Genomic DNA, 19,601 nt, shown 5'->3' with positions numbered 1-19,601 from the left:
GCCCCAAAACAAATATTAAAATCCTGTATTTACAGAGACAGTTCACTGACATCCATCACTCTTTCATTCTCATCACTTTACCCTGGCTCATCATTTTGTGATTTCAGTCTGTCCTCCACTGTCCTGGGAATTCTGCTTAGTTTGATATCAAGTCTGGTATTTTATCCTCCAGCTAATGTGTGAAGATATTACATGGTAACAGTCCCAGTGATGAGCTCCATGACACTCCACTTGTTACTTTCCTCATAATTTGATGCTGTTGCCCCTTTGGCTCACACCATTAGCCAATTTTTGGGGCTCGCAGGATTGTTTTCATTAGGAGGAGAAATGGATGATAGAAATCAGTCCTGTTTATTTACAAAGAACCATATGCTATTTCCTTGAACAGGATAGGAACAAACAGGCAGTTTCCTTGTGTGCCCCTCCAGTCAATTCTATGTCACAGGGAGCTCTCTCTCTGTGCTCCTTCTCAGGACCACACTCAACTCAACACACACATCCCTTGCCAAACAATCCCTAAACCCATTGTTTAACGTCTCTTCAGGAGTTGTGCCAAGTGCCATGCCTCCAAAATTGCCTGGGCAGAAGCTTCTATTGTTTCCAGCAGTTCCTTCCATTTAACCTGAAAGAAGGGTGCTTCGCACACCCATTGGCTTTACCCAGGTCTGTGATCTGCTTTAGATCAAAGGCCTGCTCATGGTAGTCATTAACAACTTCCAGCATAACAACATTGTTCTATTAGTAATTACCCTTGTTTATGGTCTGTCAGTCAGTATTGTGTCCACTCTACAGTATTAGCTTTAGCCAGGACAGCACATTTCCAGTTTTCTAGTAGTTTGTGATATGGGACTGTATTAAAGTCTAGACAATTATATCCACTGAATTCTCTGCATTCACTAAAGCTGTAATAGTGTCAAGACAGCTAGAGTTTGTTTGACACAAATGTCCTTTATAAACTCATGTTGCTTATCACTCATTGCCTTTTTCCTAGGGCTTGATCGTGTGTGGTATAGGAAACCTCTGCTGAATGCTTTCAACTCTCACTGAAGTTGGTGGAAACAGAGCACATAACATCTGAGGGCTAGACTGTGACTTGGATTACACGCCTATGTAAGGGACTAAGAGCTCCCCCATCCCAGTTTAGGCTGCTTGGATGTTTGTTCTGGGTGTTTAGGAGGAAGGAGGTGTTGAGTGCCCACCTTCTGCCTGTCCCTTCTTCCCCAGAGCATATGAACAGGGAGGGTACAGAGCCATGACTTTACTCTGCTATTTGCTAACCAGTACAGCTGAGCTTGGACAGGCAGGTGTAATTGCTGCTGGCACATCCCAGTTTACTTATGTCTGATCCCTCACCCAGGGCTCTGCCTGAAGTCAGAATCTAGCCCTTAGAAGTAAGAGATGAAAAAGACCTATTTACTCATCCAGACTGGCTCACTGCCAGAACAAGCTTGTTTCCTACAACATATTCTTTGTGTTCCTTTTGTTTTTCCTTTCTGTTGAAGTTTCCTGGATCTTCATTTTTAAAACTCTGAAACTACAGAGTTGTACATCTGCAGTCCTCTGATCCCTCACTCCTCACCAGGAATTTAAAAACGACCACAAGCCTTTTGTCTGCAATTTTGCCTTTGGAACCTTGGTATAGAAGGTCATCTTTCAGACTACTGAAGGCTGCATAAAGGTGTGCCAGCTAGAAGTGCTGCCAAGAGATTCATCTTTATTTCCTGCCCCCAATTACATGATGTGAGTGAAGTCATACAAAATATTATATCACTGTCTCCGGGTAGGGTCAGCATACATTAACTCCTGTTATACAGGTCATATCTTGCCACTGATTTTTCTTCTGAACTCCCCAAAAATTTCTATGGCAAGTTATCAAACTGGATCAATAGCAAATATGCTATTAAAAAAAAGACATAGGTACAGTAATAAAATACTCGATACCCTAATCAACATTTTTGATTTCTATCGGCAAATACAGAAATCAGGATAAAGAGCTAGCAAAAATTAGAATAATGTATTTACAACCCTGCTGGAGCACCCTTTTAACCAGGCCCATTTTCATGAATTTCTGACAAATCTCAAGGGAAATTACACATTTACATTCTCATTCCTTGTGAGACATTTCACTTGGAATATTTAAACTAGAAAATGTACTTAAAGCCCATTGCAGGTACCATTCCTGCACTGGCAGTAAGATAGGCTAATGATCTAGCAGGTCTATTTCATCTTACATTTCTGTGATTCTTGGATTCTTTTCTTTCTTTAACTGGCAGATTTGAAAAACTGAGTAAAATGATTCCTACCCCTGTGTCATGGGATGCAGCCCTCATTGCCAGACTGGTGCCTCCTCCTGATCATGCTGGGGATTAGCTCGAGGCAGACGCCCACGTCCGTGGTCTGCACACCATCACTCTGTCTCTGCTCCTGCCTACGGCTCCCATGGACGGCGGGTGAACCTCCCCTTTTTGAAGGCTAGCCCTCCAGCTCCGCCCCTTCTGCCTGAGCCCCATCCTCCCACCCACTGGAGACCTGAGCCTGCAGCCAGAGGACCCCCCCAGGCCAGCCTGAACCACCCCAGCCCCTGGCTGGAGCTGAGCCCCCACAGGCTTCAGGGGAGAGGGGGAGCGAGGGTGGAGCCTCAGGACGGAGCATGGGCAGGATCACGGCTGGGTTAGGGGAGACTAAACCCTTAGCTCCCAGAACTGCAGTGTCCTCTTCTCGACAGCCTTCCGGCTAGGTCGCCATCTGTGTTTCCCCCTTCTGGGCGGGGTATCGCTGTCCAACAGTCCAGCCACTTCCCCAGTGGTGAGTAGGGGGACCTGGGCCTGCCCACTACTCCAGGACCCAACCCAGGGACCTTGTAAATAGTAGCCTCCTGCTGCTCCCCTGTAATCTCTGTCAATGCTGCTCTATTTCCCTAGGCTACTTCCCATCAGGGCACTCAGCTGATCAGTCCTAGGAGCCAACCACTACTTTGTCCAAGGTGTTTATGTTCTCTCTGCCCTCCAGGTACAGAGTCTTTACTCCCTGGACTCCCAGCAGCAACTGACCCTGCTCTTCCCTGCAGCTCTTTTTATATGGGCCTACTGGGTCCTGATTGGTTGTTCTTCGCAGCCCTTCTCCTATTGGTTGCTTCCTGTGCAGCCTTCCCAGGGCTACATTAACCCCTTTTTGGCCAGTGTGGGATGAAAGCCCCATCACACCCTGCCACAAACACCTTGCAGGGTGGATGACTTTCCGTCAAGATTCTGAAGATCTTTTAGAAAGTATTTGAATCTTTAGCTTCACATGGTGCCTAAAATAATCCAGAAACCAGTATAATGAAAAGAACCACTAAGAATAATCAAATAAAAAGCTGCTCACCATTGCAACAGTAAGCACTAAGCCCCTCACTCCACTGCAAATATTTTTGCATAATGAATCTTCTTTGCTTCTTTTTAAACTTAAAAAAAATCAATTTTGAAGAAGAGGTTACTCACCCTGTGCAGTAATGGTGGTTCTTCAAGACGTGTCCTCATGAGTGCTCCACTTCCGGTGCATGTACACCCCATGTGCTTTTGATTGGAGATTTTCATTAGCAGCATCAGTTTGGTCTGTGCACGTACCCTAGACATCATCGTGCCCCATACCGAGGGAATATAGGGCTATGTGCAGGGCCGGCTCCAGGCACCAGCCGACCAAACACGTACTTGGGGCGGCACCTTAGAAGGGGCGGCCAATGTTGGGATGGCGGGGGGCGCTCGCGGTGTTTTTGTTTTTGTTTTTTTTGTTCGGCTGGGTGGCACTCAAGGGTTTTTTTTTCCGTTTGTTTCGACCGGGCAGCGCGGGGGGGAGTTGGGCGGCGCTCGAGGAGGGGCGGGGGTTTGCCCAGCCTGGCGTGGCGCTCCGGGGGGGGGGGGGGGGTGCCCGGGGGGGGCCCGGGGGGGTTGGGGGGCCCGGCGCGGCGCTGGGGGCAGGGTGTTATGGCGGGGCAGCACTCTTCTTTTTTGCCTGGAGCGGCAAAAAAGTTAGAACCGGCCCTGGCTACGTGGGTGAACTGCCCTCAGTTTCTTCTCCACTGCCTAGTCTCACAAGAAACTCCAAAGCGGAAGGGAAGGAGGGCGGGTATTGGAGCACACATCAGGACCCACATCTTGAAGAACCACAGTTCTGCACAGGGGGAGTACATTCTTCTTCTTCTTCAAGTAGTGTCCTTATGGGTGCTCCCAGTGCAAGTGACTCCTGAGCAGAACCCCCGAACGGAAGGAGGAGCTTCAGAATCTAGAATTACATCACCAGCTGCCACATCCAATCTAGAGGCATCGATTAGGGTGTAGTGTCTTGAGACGGTATGTACAGAGGACTGTGTAGCAGTGCTGCAGATCTCAGTTATGGGGACTGTGATGCTGTATTGTTGATACCAATATTATAAAATTGCAAGGAATCTGACCAGATATACCGTGTAAGGTATCTGCAAAAATGTTACAAATTGCCAAGTATGATAATTATGTTTATATGTTTGTATCACATTTGTATAATGAGTTATAGATATGTATGGTATATCTGTATTTCCAAACTTGTGCTGTGTTTCTGGGTGACACCCCCAGACAGATTGGCATCAGCACTGCCTAGCCTGTTTGATGGCCCATCAAGTGTCATCTATTGTATAATGAACCTACTGAAAAGAACTAGGGGATACACCTTATGCGTCAGCAAGGCATGTGGTATGTCTGTGGACAGAGAACCTAAGGCTTCCATGCCATAAGCTGTGAAGCTTGTCTTTGGGACAAAGGAAGTACAAGCCACATGGCAAAGGCAGCTGCAGCATCTCCATTTTGGCTTCAATCCCGCTTCTTACCTCTGAAGTGACTTTTCTACAAACTGAAGCTCTGAACAAAGGACTGAATGATCCATCCACACTGTGGATGTGTTCCAGAGGGACTTTTAAGCCAGCAAACTCACCAATACAGCTAAGAACCTGATATATAGACTTTGAAGTCTCTGTATATATATATTTGGTTGCTTTACCATTTAACAACTCTCTTCTTGTTCTTTCTTTTTTCTTTATAATAAACCTTTAGTTTTAGACACTAAAGGATTGACTGGCAGTGTGGTATTTTGGGTAAGATCCAACCGAATATTGACCTGGCAATATGGCTGGCGCTTTGGGGTCAAAAGAACATTTTGTATAGTGAGCAGAGTTTTAAAATAACTTCTCATTGTACTGGACCTAGGTGCTGATTGGGGGCCAGAGAACTGGAATGCAATAAGTGGGATGTGCGATTACTCTTTTTTGCTTCTTGATAACCAGTGTGGGGATCAGAAGCACGATTTGTGACTGGTTGGGTAATTTAACTTCCGTGTTACTCACCAATCTTGGGAGTATCTGCACTCCTTTTTGCAGCCTGCCCTGACCTTGGCATTTTCAGTGAGGGCTCCCCGTGAGTCACAGGGATATTTTTAAGTATGGCCGTAAATGTATACTGTAATGAGTTAACACTCTGGGAGGCGGTTGAATGCTAGCAGCACCATAATACACAATAATACATCTGGAGATCCATTTTGAGTTTCTCTGGGTAGAAATAGTAGATCCTTTAGATCTGTCCGCAAACGGAATGAACAATTTAGGAGATTTCCTGAATGATTTAGTTCTATCTAGGTAGAAAACTAGCGCTCTCCAGATATCTAGAATGTGGAAAGCAGTCTACAAAATGGAATTTAGATGGTTTTGGAAAGAAAAATGGTAGATGAATAGTCTGATTCAAATGAAATTCAGACGATACTTTAGGGGAATCTGGGGTGTGGCACAGGAAACCTTGTCTTTGTAGAATTGTGAAATGAGGGTCTGCCATTAAGGCTCCAATTCTGTCCACTCTTTGGGCTGATGTAATAGCCACTAAAAAGGCGGTCTTGATAGATAAGTTCCATAATGAGCAGGTTGCCATTGGTTTCATGAGATTTCTAAGAACCAGATTGAGGTCCCAAACTGAAATAGGGGCTTTCACCTGTGGAAAAGCGTTTCCTAAGCCCTTCATGAACCTTATAATTATAGGATGAGCAAAGAGCGAGAACATCTCAATTGTGGAATGAAAGGCTGCTAATGCAGCTAAGTGAACCTTAAGAGAGCTGTCAACCATGTTTTCTTTAAATGCAACAGGTAGTCCAGAACCAGTGGAAGAGGGGTAGATTCAGGAACAATTTTCTGGCGGTCACACCACTCACAAAATCTTTTCCACTTTTGAAGGTAAGTAATTCTGGTAGACTCTTTTCTACTATTTAGTAATATCTGCTGTTCCTCTGCAGAACAGGCTGACTCTAACTCAATGAACCATTGAAGAAGGATGCCTTGAGGTGAAGAGTTCTCAGATTGGGATGCAGCAGTCAACCAGTGTCCTGCAAGAGGAGTGGAGGAATGATTGGAGGATTTATTTCTGGGCAGAGAGCTAGGTGAAGCAGATAAGGAAACCATGCTGCCTTGACAATGTCAGGCCACTAGGATAATTCTGGCTTTGTCCTGTCTGATCATCTTCACCACCTGAGAATCAGAGGTGTTGGGGGAAACGAATAAAACACCTTCCTGTCCATGGGAGGAAGAAGGTACTCCACCAATGAATCGCAGTAAACCGTCCCTTGAGCAGAAGAGGTGGCATTTTTTGTTTAAGGCTGTGAAGAAGAGCTCCAACTTGTGGGAACCCCCAAGTTTGAAATATGTCAGTAAGTATCTGAGAGGCCAACTCCCAATCCTAGTCTTGGGGAAAAGACCTGCGGAGAGCATCAGCTGTGATATTTTGCCTGCCAGGGAGATTCACTGCAGAATTCTTATGCAATCCCATATACAGCAGTTCCATAACTTTATTGCTTTGGTACAGAGTGAAGGGGACCCCTTCCCACCTCCACCAGTTGATGTAAAATATGCAGGCCATATTGTATATCATGACTCTGATAGACTTGTCTTTGATGAGAAGCAGAAAATGAAGGCAGGCATTTCTGACCACGCTTAGCTCCAACAGGGTGATGTGGAGGGTGGTTTATTGGGGTGATCATCTGCCCTGTACAGTATGAATGGCAAGGTCTGCCGCCCTCTCCCTCCATCCTAACAGATTGCAGTTACCGTTGGCACCAGTCGGAGGAAGGGAACTTCCACACCTACACTGCGATGATTTCTCCACCAGTCTGGGGAGTGTTTTACCTGTTGGGGAACTGATACCTATTGGTATAAGCTGTGTCTGCTTGGTGAGTAAATTGTTCTGAGCCATCCCTGGAGACAGCGAAGGCATAATCGGATATGATCTGTCACAAAAGTGCAAGAACATCATGGGACCCCAAAGCTGAAGACAGTTGTTGACTGAGGTTTGGGGGCTCATCTGAATAGACCTGCCAAGGTTTGATAGCCCTCAGCATCTATCCATGGGAAGAAATTCACTGGCTACCAGGGAATCCAAAGATGTCCCTATAAACTGTATATTTTGTACTGGAGTCAGGGTGAATAGTCCCACATTCAGTTGCAGGCCCAAGTCCAGGAAAAGGCAAGTGTCCTCTGCATAGCAGAGAGCACCTCCACGTAAGACCAACTGTTGGGATATGAAAACAGTACCATTGCCTGTCAATGCAAGTAGGTGGCCATTACCCTATAACCTTTGAGAACACCCTCTGAGCCAAGGAAAGGCCAAACACAGGAGCACTCGGTATTGAAAGTGGTCCTGACCTATAACAAAATGCACATATCTTCTGTGAGATGGGTGACTTGCTATGTGGAAGTCTTTGTCGTTGACACAAGGAAATATTTTGTGTAGAAACCTCTTCTCTTTGTGCTGAGCAGGAACAGGTTCTGTCACTCAGGTAGAAAGAAGGGAGTTTATTTTCTGTCTTAATAAGAGCTCATGAGAGGGATCGCTGAAGAGGGATGGAGAAGGGAGGTAAAGTGAATGGTGTAGACCGTTATTACTTCTAGTACTAATTTGAGGTGATACGTTCCCAAGCTGGTTGAAAATGGAAGAGAGGTCTCCAAATGGGGGGGAAGGTGGGCAAATGATTGTAGCTGACAGTCCAGAGAAAGGGGAGGGTTTAAACTCTTGACTATCCCGTAAAAACTGATGATTAGAAGAAGCAGCAGCCTGCTGTGAACTAGTGTCAGATGCATAGGTGCCGACTCCGTGGGTGCTCTGGAGCACCTATGGGAAAAAATTAGTGGGTGCTCTGCACCCACCGGCAGCCAAGCTCCCCGCCCTGCCTCCCCGCCCCACCCCACCTCACCTCCTCCTCCATCTCCTCCCCTAAGCGTGCCGTGTCCCAGCTCCTCCGCCTACCTCCCAGTACTTGCTGCCACCAAACAGCTGTAGCAAGCTCCGGGAGGGAGGGGGGAAGAGCGGGAATGTGGAATGCTCAGGGGAGGAGGCAGGGAAGAGGCGGGGCCAGGGTGGGGATTTGGGGAAGGAGATAAATAGGGGCGTGGGGGGCGGAGTTGGGGCGGAGACTTTGGGGAAGGGGTTGGAATGAGGGCGGGAGGGGAAGGGACAGGGGTAGAGTCGGGGCAGTGCTGGGGGCGGAGGGGGGTTGAGCACCCACCGGCGCCATTAGAAGTTGGAGCCTATAGTCAGATGGATTAGAGTATTTCTTTCTCTGGAAACTCTCTCTTTTTTGGAAGTTCCATAGGTCTCTGAAACCCAGAGAAACCCAGAGAATTGTATTGGGCTGTTTGGGATCTACTAAATTTCCTTTTGTTCACAGGAGTGTAGGTACCCAATGAATCCAATGTGGCTCTAAAGACTTTTAGAGCATGGAGTGATTCATTAGTATTCTTTTTGAACAACTTCAGTCCATCAAATGGGAGATCCTCTATTGTATTCTGGACCTCTCTGGGGAACCCAGATAATTGCAACCATTTAATTGCCCTGTGCATCACTTCTGCAGTGGAGATAGAACGAACTGAGGTATCTGCAGCATTCAAGATCCTTGAAGGGCTGTCCTGGCCAGTAACAGTCCCTCAGCAACAATAGCCTGGAATTGTTTCCTTTGGTCTGGAGGAATGTTAAATAAAAGAATTAAACCTCATATAATTTGTGAAGTTGTACTTGGCTATTAACACCTGGTAATTTGCAATGCGGAATTTTAGGGTTGTATATGAGTAAGATTTTCACCTTAGAAGGTCCAGATGCTTCTGCCCTCTCTCATATGGGGTGCACTTATGTCAGTGGTGTTTACTTCATTCATTCACCACATCAAGCACCAAAGAGTTGGTGGAGGGTAGGAGAACAGGAACTCACAGTCCTAGGAGGGAACATAATATTTTTATTGGCTCTCTTACACAGAGGTGATATTAAGGTTTACCAAATTGTTTTCGCAAGTTCCAGGAGAGCCTCATTCAGAGGGCAGATGACTCTGGATGGAGTTGCAGAGTGGAGAATATCCAACCATTTGGGTTGTGATTCTTTGATTTGTTGAGAGGTATCTGTAGGGAGTCTGTCACCTGTTTGACAAGTTCTTGGAATTGCTGAAAATCATCATCCATAGAAAGAGAAGGATACATTACCACCTCATCAGGTGATGAGGACAAGATGGTAGTCTGAGGGGTAACTTCTTTGCCTGCCCTAGCCTCTTGATCCACAAACATATCCTGTTGAATGATGTGTTGGGAAGGAAAATTTTGTGCCTCCCTATCATTCTGATGAGACAAGGTTGGGGGCCTGGAGAATTGTTGGTGATAACTGCCCCTGGGTCCCAATATGGCCATTGAGGTTTATATGGCGGTGAGGGTGGCAGCTAAGGTTGCTGCCACCAAGCAATATGTGCTCAGCTGAAGTAATCCCTGTCTCCTCCATGGCTCTTGATACTGGCAAGCAATGGAGACTCTGGATCAGCAGTCACCGATAAGTTCATTAGGTACCTCAAGTGTTGCGGTACTGCATGTAGTTTTGGCGCTGACTGTAGTCGCAGAGCCGAGCGGACAGTGTGCTTCTCCCTGACAGATGGTACCGAAGGGTTTGAGCACTCTGAGGTAGCTACTGATGTAGACAGGGGCTTGGTCACATGTGGAACTGAAGAGCCTGTTACAGGAGATACAGGAAGAGTGATTATGTCCGACGGTACTGCTCTTCTATGCCCATCTCTTCCAGACGGCACAAGTGCCTTCTTGGAACCAGGTTTTCTGTTAGAGCTACAGGGTCTCTCTAACCCACCAGTACTGGAGAAACCCTTAGCCTCTGTGGTACTATGCCTCAAGGTGGAGGCTTCCAAGTCCATTGATTTGCTTGGAGAGCAAAGTCTTTTCAAGGTGGACTCATTAAAAGACGCGTTAGAGCTTCTCTTCTTTGGACATTTAGAGGAGGTCTCTGAAGCCTTCCCCTTTCTAGGGGAGTGCTGGGCCAAGGTCAATGGGGCACTAGGTACCCCTGGAGACTGATGTACAGGGGGTTCTACTGACCTGGCTCCACACCAGGTTGAAGGGAATGCTCCATCATTAACAGTCGCAGCTTGATTTCCTGTTTCTTTCTTGTCCTGGATTTGAGGGCTAAACAGAAGTTACATTTCAGCAGAACATGGGCCTCTCCTAAACAGTGAACACACTTAGAGTGTCTGTCGCTGAATGGGATGTCCTCATGTCATGTGAGGTGGCGTTTAAAACACAGTGAACTGGGCATGCCCCTCTCTGGGAGGAAGGGCTCCCATGAAGTCCTCCAAATAAAAGTCAACAAACTAATTAACTAACTAGAACTAAATGAATCTAGTCTAATCTGAACTAACTCAAATTACCAAAGGCAAAGTAGCTGACATGCACTCGCTGCAGTCTCACTAAGGTACATCTCAGGCACAGATAGCTGAGAAGGAACTGAGGGCAGTTTGCCTGTGCAGCCCTATATAGCCTCGGTGTGGGGCACGAGGATTTCTAGGGTACATGCATAGGCTGAATGGATATTGCTAATGAAAATCTCTGGTCAAAAGTGCATGGGGCTCGCGTGCACCTGAAATGGAGCACCCATAGGGACACTACCTGAAGATGAAAAATAAGTTCCTCTTCAGATGAAAATTAGTTTGCATTTATGTTGCTTTAATTTTCTTTTAGAGATAATCCTCATAGTATTTATACTTTGAAACATTTCTTATTTTATTTAAGACTTTATGTTGAAAGGTGGATAAATTAATCACAACTATGTTCCCCACAATTGAAAGAATAACTTTTGGTTACAGTGTAATCTCATCTTGAAAAGAAACCTCCAATTTGTTATTTCAAAAGAAAATAGACTGTACCATTTTAACCTTAGAATCAAATTTACTTTTCACCTGAATTTTAAAAGTGATCAACTTTCCCCCTTTTCTGTTGGCCTAGTTTAATCTCTGAAAAGCTCCATCTTTATTGGTTTGGAGGATTGAAAATCTCCTAGAGTTAAAAATTCATTAACCTTTCTATCTTCCTTCACCCTGTATGGTGCTCTGCTTGTCTAGAGCTGCCCTCTGCTGATAAATGTTTGAACTACATATTTCAAATTTCAGCCAATCTATTGAAAAGCCGAGTGAAATGAATACAAACAACTCAGAGCTTGATTCTATAGGGTGCCGACCGCCTTCAACATCCGGGAAGTCCGAGAGAGTTGGAGGTGCTCAGCACCACCCAAAGTAGCAGTCTGCCACTTGGAGGACTGACCCCTAATTTATTAAATAAAAATATTTGTCCTATATACTTTACTTGAATTTATGCACATTAAATATCTGCACTAGAACTTGCCAGTTTTTTCTGAAGTTGTTAATCACTTACACTTATCTGTCTGCTAAAGTTAGGGCTTCAATAGTCCTTTCCCAATGAAACCGCACTGTTATTTTCAAGGACATATTCTCTTGCATTGTTCTGCATTATATTCTGTTGTATAAATGCATATATGATTACGTGTCAGCCATACAGGAATAATTTAGATTGTCTGTGAAGCATAGATCAGTCAGTTTAAAGAGACACCATTGTTCTGATTCTCTTCTTACACTGGTTTTACATTGGTTTAACTTCATTTCCTTTGATGGAATTACTACTGATCATTAATGTTGGGGAGACTAGAATCAAACTCATAGTATTTTTTTAAATTAAATCTGCTTATAGTCACTGTAATATTCAGAAAATCCTGCAGTCATTTATTTCCAACTATCACCTCCTTCCAAAAATTCTCCCACCTTCCTATTACCTCCCTCCCTTTCGACACAGGAATTTGATTTCAATGGGAGTTAGGTGCCTAAGCACCTTTGAGGATCAGGGCCTAGCTGTCTTCTTCAAAGATCAGTTCCATTCTCCTTCTCCACTATTCTTTCCATAGGCACCCTCCCCATCCCCCTCTGCCCACCCGCCTGCTGGTGGGCCCCGCCGATCAGCTCCTCCGCCTCTCGCCCACTGGTGATCAGTTGTTCAGTGGCATGCAGGAGGCGCTGGGGGGGAGAGGGGAGGAGCGGGGTCAGGAAGAGGCGGGGCTGGGGTCCAACACCCCTGGGGAAATCACAAAGTCGGCACCTCTGACTCTTTCCTCCAACAAACTCTCTCCACTGTCACCCAGGTTTCTTGTGCCTTCTCCTGCATCCCCTCTACCCATCCCCTCTTGCTTCCTAACCTGACCTCTGATTCATAGATTATAAAGCCAGAACAGACCATTGTGATCAACTGGTCTGACCTCCTGCATAACACAGGCCACAGGACTTCCCTGCATTAATTTCTGTTTGAACAAGAGCATCTCTTTTAGAAAAACATCCAATCTTAATTAAAAAAATATCCAGTAATGGAGAATCCACCACAAACCTTGGTAAATTGTTCCAATGGTTAATTCTATCACTGTTAAAAATGTGCACCTTATTTCTGGTCAAAATTTATCTATTTCAACTTCCAGCAATTGGATTTTTTTTAATACCTTTGTCCGCTAGATTGAAGAGCCTTATCAAATTTCTGTTCTCCGTGTAAGTACTTACAGACTGCACTCAAATCAATCCTTAACCTCCTAGCCTCACTCTCATGTCTCCACTGCTCTCAACCTTCTCTCTCTCCTCCTCGTCTGTCCCCCCCCATTCTCAAAAAGCTGTCCCTTTACCCTAACTCATTCAAGTACCATCCCAGCACCCTGCTTTCCTTCACTTCCAAACAGTAGGAGCAGAAGCAGCCAAAGGAGGATTGTTGCACTGGGATGGGAGAGGACAAAATGGGGCTCTGGCCAGGCCCACCCACCCACCGTAACAGAATCTCCCTGGATTCAGGACTGTGCAGGGATTATGAGCCAGGTGGTGCCTCCCCTCTTCCCTTCCCCTACCCTCCCCCTCAGCATATGGCCTTGGAGAAAAATAGCAGAGAGCAGCTAGCCAGCCAGTAATGGTTGTAGTAGAAGTAGCCAAACTAGAGATCTTTCAGTGTTCAGAGAACTTTCTACAGTTTTGACTGCACTCTCTCTGCCCTGTGCTGATTGGCTGTTTGCTCCAACCCTCTGCCTCCCTCACAGTCTCTTCCCCTCATCCTTATTACACCTGCCCCTTTTACCTCTTTCTCCTCTGACCTGTCCCCCTCACCCTCTGGCCTTTCCTTTCCATTTAGCTTATCCCCTCTTAAGTAAACCCCCTACACCTCCCAAAAATATTGGGAACGAACACAACGTTTGTTGCCATCACATGGTTCACCCTCCTAGTGTATTAGATCCATTCTCTCGCCCCATGTCTGTCCTGTCTATTGAGACTGTATACTCATCAGGCCAGGGACTATCTACTAGTATAGTGCCTAGCATAATTATTGGTTGGCTCTTAGGCACTATCCTAATAAACATGATTGATAATAAATTAATTAATATACTTTTTTATTTTATTTCCACCTCTTCCTTTCTGGCCTCTCTGAATCCACATGGTTACTATTGGAAACACATATTGCTTCCTTCTACCCCAAATTCATTTAAAACATAACTGCTAAGATCATTTTCTTGGCCATTGACCTGACCCATCTTTGAATCCACCATATTTGAAATCTTTTTATCTCATTTCGAGTCATTAGGGTTATTCAGCTGAAGGGACAAGAAGGAGACATGTCTGGTAGGCTCCTCTGCTCTTTTATAATATAGATGTGGATGTTTCATGACAAACATGTCCACTTTCAGAAATGCTAAGAGCTAAATGAATCAAAGTCAACATTTTTGTATAACTAAGCAAAAATCGGAAGCCTAAAGAACTTCTGGGCATAACTCCTCTTTTCATAAATGAAGCTAGGAGAAAATAGCAAAAAAGATGACTAGTGGAAAACCTAAGGTAATATTAAGGTTTGCTTTGTAAAAGCTATTAAGGCCAACAATAGATTTTTAAAAAGTCCACACCGTGTTTAGACTTAGGAGGAGGAGAAAACCTCAGAAAAGTCTTTAGAATCTGGGGAAGAGAAGCAACAATTTTACACTGCATTTTTCTTTATGTCGTTAAAATACCTGTTCATGCGACCACGTCCGTTCTGAGCCGTCCTTCACACAAACATCTAGCCTCAGCTCCGTCCCTGTGGCCCCATGTTTACTGTCCACACAGAGATTGGCTGCCACATTTCGAATCTGCAAAACCAAGCAGCAACATTTCACATTATAGAGCAGGCTGCAGAATAGGATTTGTGAGGAAGAGGATGTTGAGATTTGACTCTGTGTTGGTTCAGTCAGAAACTAGAGATATGGTATAAGCACATTGCTTATGTATCACCAATGGGATTTTCTATGTGGCAGAGAGGCTGAAGAGATTGTATCCGGGAAGTGATCTATTCCTTCCTCTGCACCAGTATTTGAAAAATTCTGTAAAGAAATTGAGATTCCGTTTTGTATTAGAATAGTTTTGGGCATAAGGACTGGAATAAAAAAAAATCTTGGGAGGACAAAGTTTAGTTTGATTGTTCCTCTCCTGCCAACAAAGCAAGCCCCAGATCAAGTTCATTCAGAGGAAACTCCTTCTGTTTGAACCTCTATCAGAATTCAGGGTGATATTTTTCTAAAGCTCAGACACACACAGTTCCAGTGCTTGTTTTTATTTTGACATTAAAATTGCTGCAGATAAGGTCAAATACTGGCATTTCATATGCAGAAGCTTAAAGAGCATTTAAATTTGCACCGAAAACATGTTTGGAGCTTTGCGCGACCCCAATCCTGTTTATATGGATTCAGGGCCGACTCCAGGCACCAGCCCAGCAAGCAGGTGCTTGGGGAGGCCAAGGGGAAGGGGCAGCACGTCGGGCTCTTCGGCGCAGGGTCCCTGTCCCTCTCGGAGGGAAGGACCTGCCGCCAAATTGCCGCTGAAGAAGAAAGCAGCGCGGTGGAGCTGCCGCCGGAGTGCTGCCAATCACAATTGCGATCGCGGCTTCTTTTTTTTTTTTTCGCCGCTTGGGGCGGCAAAAACCCTGGAGCCAGTCCTGTATGGATTCTGAGGGCAATACGCAGTAGAACTTATTCTGAAAAGGAAAGTAACCTTTTGAGACTTAAGGTAATTTATTGTCAAGCAATAATTAGTACTGCAACTTCAGGACCATACACCATATAAGTGGCACTGATTCTGTTCTTGGAAGACACAAATACTGAAAAGCAATGTGGAAACTGCCAGTGATAACGAGAGAAGGTGCCAAGTTTATTCGGCATTACATGCATGAGCCTCCTTGAGTTACTTAACTGCACTATTTAAAAATCTCTTGCACATCCAAAGTCTGGAGCTAAATCTTTAGCTTTCCCTGTCAGACATATGTATGTAAATTGAGAAATTAACACAAGTGCTCAGAATATCACATACACATTACACAGGTATATAATAATACACTTTAAATGGGTGTACAATTTGGCACTCCTTTCAAGAACATCAAAAATGGAGAGTGAATAGAGCAACAATTAAGATCAGACATTTGCAATTTTCAGTGAAAACTTTTGTAGATAGCTACGATTATTGCCATTGAAAGTTATGCAAATGGAAGCACAGTCACTTTCAAATGTTACGTACAAGTAGCACAGCCTTTTAATACAGAATAAAGCATTATTATTGACTCTCTCATATTGGAGGCAATGTAGTCTAGCTGAATGAGCTAAGAACTTTTGAATTCTAATCCTGGCTTTACCACTCAATTACTGTGTGACCTTAAACTAGAGCAGTGATACAAAGACCTCAGTAGTTCAGGAGCCAAATTAGCGATCAACATTACCCCCAAAAGAGTCACAGTAGTGGGAATCCATTGTTTCATTTACAATAGTGCTATATATTCATATTTGAATAGTATGATGGGAAATATTTAGTTTGTTTTATATATATATAAAAAGGGCTGTCAAACTATTAAAAAATCAATCATGATTAATAAATAGTCGCGATTAATCACAGTTTTAATTGCACTGTTAAACAATAATAGAATACCGTTTATTTAAATATTTTTTGATGTTTTCTACATTTTAAAATATATTGATTTAAATTACAACATACCTTTACTTCTACATAGCTGCTATGGCTTGTGGTGTCTGGCACTCGGCTCAAGGCGGGCTCCATGCTGTTGCCATCCCACAGCCCTCTGGTCACTCCTGGCTCACCAGGGATGCAGTTTCAGATTTTGGTTTGGTGTGTGTGTTGGGCGGGGGGGTGGGGGAGTGCTGTCTCTTTAAGCCGAGCACTCATGAGCCTGAACACTTTTTCAGCCAGCAGCAGCTGCTCTCAGCAGCACTCACTCCTGAGTCAGCAGCAGACAGGATCCCCCTGTTCCCTGACCCCCAGCTCAGCGGTGACCGCGTACATGGGCGGCGGGAGAGGGACATCCCAACATCAGCCCCCCCACCCTGGCACCCCCACTCTGCGCAGCAGACAGGAGGCAGGCTCCTGGTCCTAAGCAGGTTGGCCAGCGGTGGCTCCATGTGGGGGAGGGAGGAAGTGGGAGCAGCAGTGGAGCAAGGCATCGGGAGGAGGGGCATCCCTGCCCCGGAGGCACGCAACGGTGCACCCCTGAGCAGGGCACCCTAGGTGGTGGCTCCCCTTGCCACCCCTAAGTCTGGCCCTGTCCAGGGGGAGGGGATGAGGCAGGCAACGGGATGCCTCTCTCCCCAACCAGCCGCTGCTGAGCCCCATCTCCAGAGATGTGTGATTAATGCTCGTTAAAAAAATAATACATTAATTTGTTTTGAGTTAATCACATCGTTAACTGCGATTGACAGCCCTAGTGTATATATATTATTTTCACAGCAAAATAGACTCTCAGACTTTAAGGTCAGAAGGGACCATTATGATCATCTAGTCTGACCTCCTGCACAACGCAGGCCACAGAATCTCACCCACCCACTCCTGTAACAAACCCCTAACCTATGCCTGAGTTATTGAAGTCCTCAAATCGTGGTTTAAAGACCTCAAGGTGCAGAGAATCCTCCAGCAAGTGACCCGTGCCCCACGCTGCAGAGGAAGGCAAAAAACCTCCAGGGCCTCTGCCAATCTGCCCTGGAGGAAAATTCCTTCCCGACTCCAAATATGGCGATCAGCTAAACCCTGAGCATGTGGGCAAGACTCACCAGCCAGCACCCAGGAAAGAATTCTCTGTAGTAACTCAGATCCCACCCCATCTAATATCCCATCACAGGCCATTGACTGACCAAGTATTATTTTATCAACTGCAATTGGTTAATAACATAGTAAAAGCATCCTGATTGGTTAATAATTAAATCACACAGTGTTTTAATATCATGTGCTGCAAAGAGCTGCAAGAGAGACATTAAAGAGCCACTTGTGGCTCCCGAGCCTCAGTCTGAGTATCACTGAACTAGACACTTAATTTCTCTGTTTCTCCCTCTGTAAAAAGGGGATGATAGTAACTACCTAGCTACCTTAGAATGGTGTTCTGAGGGTTAATTAGTTATTGTTTGTACAGTGCTATACGAGTGCTATGTACAATTATTATAATTTTAGTTTCTAAGATGTCTGCAAGGGAAATAGTTGTCTAGTGTTACTGTAATTTGTAACCATATTGGGAATCTGAATTCAGATTCTGAACACAATTGATGACTCCCCAGGCCGGCAGGAGCTAAGCAGCACATTTAGCTCTCTAAGAGGATGGAGGAAATCTCTCTCTCTCAATTCCTGCAGGCAGCTCCAGGAGTAGCATTGATAGACTCTAAAGGGAGTCATGTCTAACTTGGAAGGATGATTGAGACCTAGACAAATAATTTGAAGGGGATAAAGAAGAAAATGGGCAGGACTCATCCCTTTAGCCCTTCTGTGATTTAAATTAGCAGAAAACCTTTGAAAAGAATTTAAAGAGAGCAAGATGATACTGGAGGATCTTGATTTCTCCAGGTCCCTTCTTGTGGAGGAGAAGGAAGGTATTAAGGCAGATCGAATTTATGCTAACCCAGCTGGGATCAGGAGTTGTCAAGAGAATGCTAGCCATTAGTCAGTCAGTCAGAGTCCTGTCATGTGTCTGGCTTTATCTGGTGGTAGGTAGCAATTGTGGAGACAGGGAAATTATTCTGCAGCATATGGGAAAGGTTAGCTTCAATAATCACACAGTAATAACCACAATAAAAGGAGTTTACAAAAACAAATAACTTCCACTTATGAAAAATGCTGCTCAAGCTAAGTGCATGGGAGACAGAGTTCATGTCAAATTTCCTTGAAATTACAATACAGAATTAGAGCCTGTTTTTCAAAGGTTCTGAGCTGTTTTCTTAATGTTCCGCTCTTCATGTTATATACTCAAAGCATAGACACCAACTAAAACAGAGAGGCTATGAAACTAGTGTTAACAATAAAATAAATACTTATTTCAATGTTTCACTTTTAAAGCCTTATGGTATTAATAGGGTTTTCATATTTTTGTCCGGCGAGGGAATTTTTTTATTCTATTCTTCTACATTTAAGGGATAGATTCAATCTATCATATACTGTTCTAGAGAGAGTTTTCCTTTTTAAAGTTTCCTTTAGCTCACTTCCTATCTGCCCAGTTCTCCCTGTTTCCCCTCTCCTCTTTCTACTAATGAAATGCTCTTCAGCATTTGTTTCTCTGTTCTCTGCGTTGTTGTGTGTGTGTCCATCCCCGTCCCATATCTCATCCTTTCTTTGCTTCTATCTACTCTTCCAGTCAGAGAGCATTATTTTATTTGGGGTGGGGAGAAGGGTTTGATAATAAAAGCATTTCAGTCGGGCTCATACTCCTGCTTTGTGGTACTTCTATGCGGCCTTTGCCATTGTTAGAAACTGAATGGAGCCGTTCAAACTGCTGTCAGAACGCCAGGGAATATTCTACAGAGAATCAACACCATGCTGCCTGCAAATCCTACAAGATTCTCTTGTATAACAGGGTAAGGAAAGCAGGAAGTCTCAGACAGCGTGTAGCTTTGTTGTTGTTTTTTCTTGATTAAGGAAGCATGCATCTGAGTTCCCCATTTCCAATAACAGGCTAATATGCATTTCTAAGTTATTGGGCTTTGATTTAAAACTACAGAAAAAATTGCAAGTCTAAATTTTCAAAAAGTTTTCCTCATTTGTACATATGCAATTATTGAGCAGCCTCCTAAATACACAGGGGCAGATTCTAATACTCATACATACAAAAGATAGAATGGTTACATGCAAAGTCCATTTGTTCACCCCCAATTTCTATTACCTGTACACACAGCTGAGTATGCTTAAAAAAAAAAAAAAAAAAAAAA

At 44.5% G+C, this 19,601-nt stretch overlaps 1 protein-coding gene across 2 annotated transcripts in view; it reads right to left on the bottom strand.

The window, feature by feature from the left end:
- The window catches only part of GALNTL6 (polypeptide N-acetylgalactosaminyltransferase like 6), a 948,073-nt gene that overhangs the window by 7,679 nt on the left and 920,793 nt on the right, over positions 1-19,601 (bottom strand). For both annotated transcript variants that reach the window (XM_024194141.1, XM_024194132.1), the window contains one exon: positions 14,394-14,510. In XM_024194141.1, coding sequence (XP_024049909.1) covers positions 14,394-14,510 — 117 coding nt within the window. The remainder of the gene's footprint in view (positions 1-14,393; positions 14,511-19,601) is intronic.

Source organism: Terrapene carolina, unplaced genomic scaffold (assembly GCF_002925995.2).
Source record: "Terrapene carolina triunguis isolate 2854851 unplaced genomic scaffold, T_m_triunguis-2.0 Scaffold66, whole genome shotgun sequence".
NCBI classification, from domain to species: domain Eukaryota; kingdom Metazoa; phylum Chordata; order Testudines; family Emydidae; genus Terrapene; species Terrapene triunguis.
The sequence above is the reverse complement of the archived record's forward strand: the minus strand, read 5'-3'. Positions and strand labels throughout refer to the sequence as shown.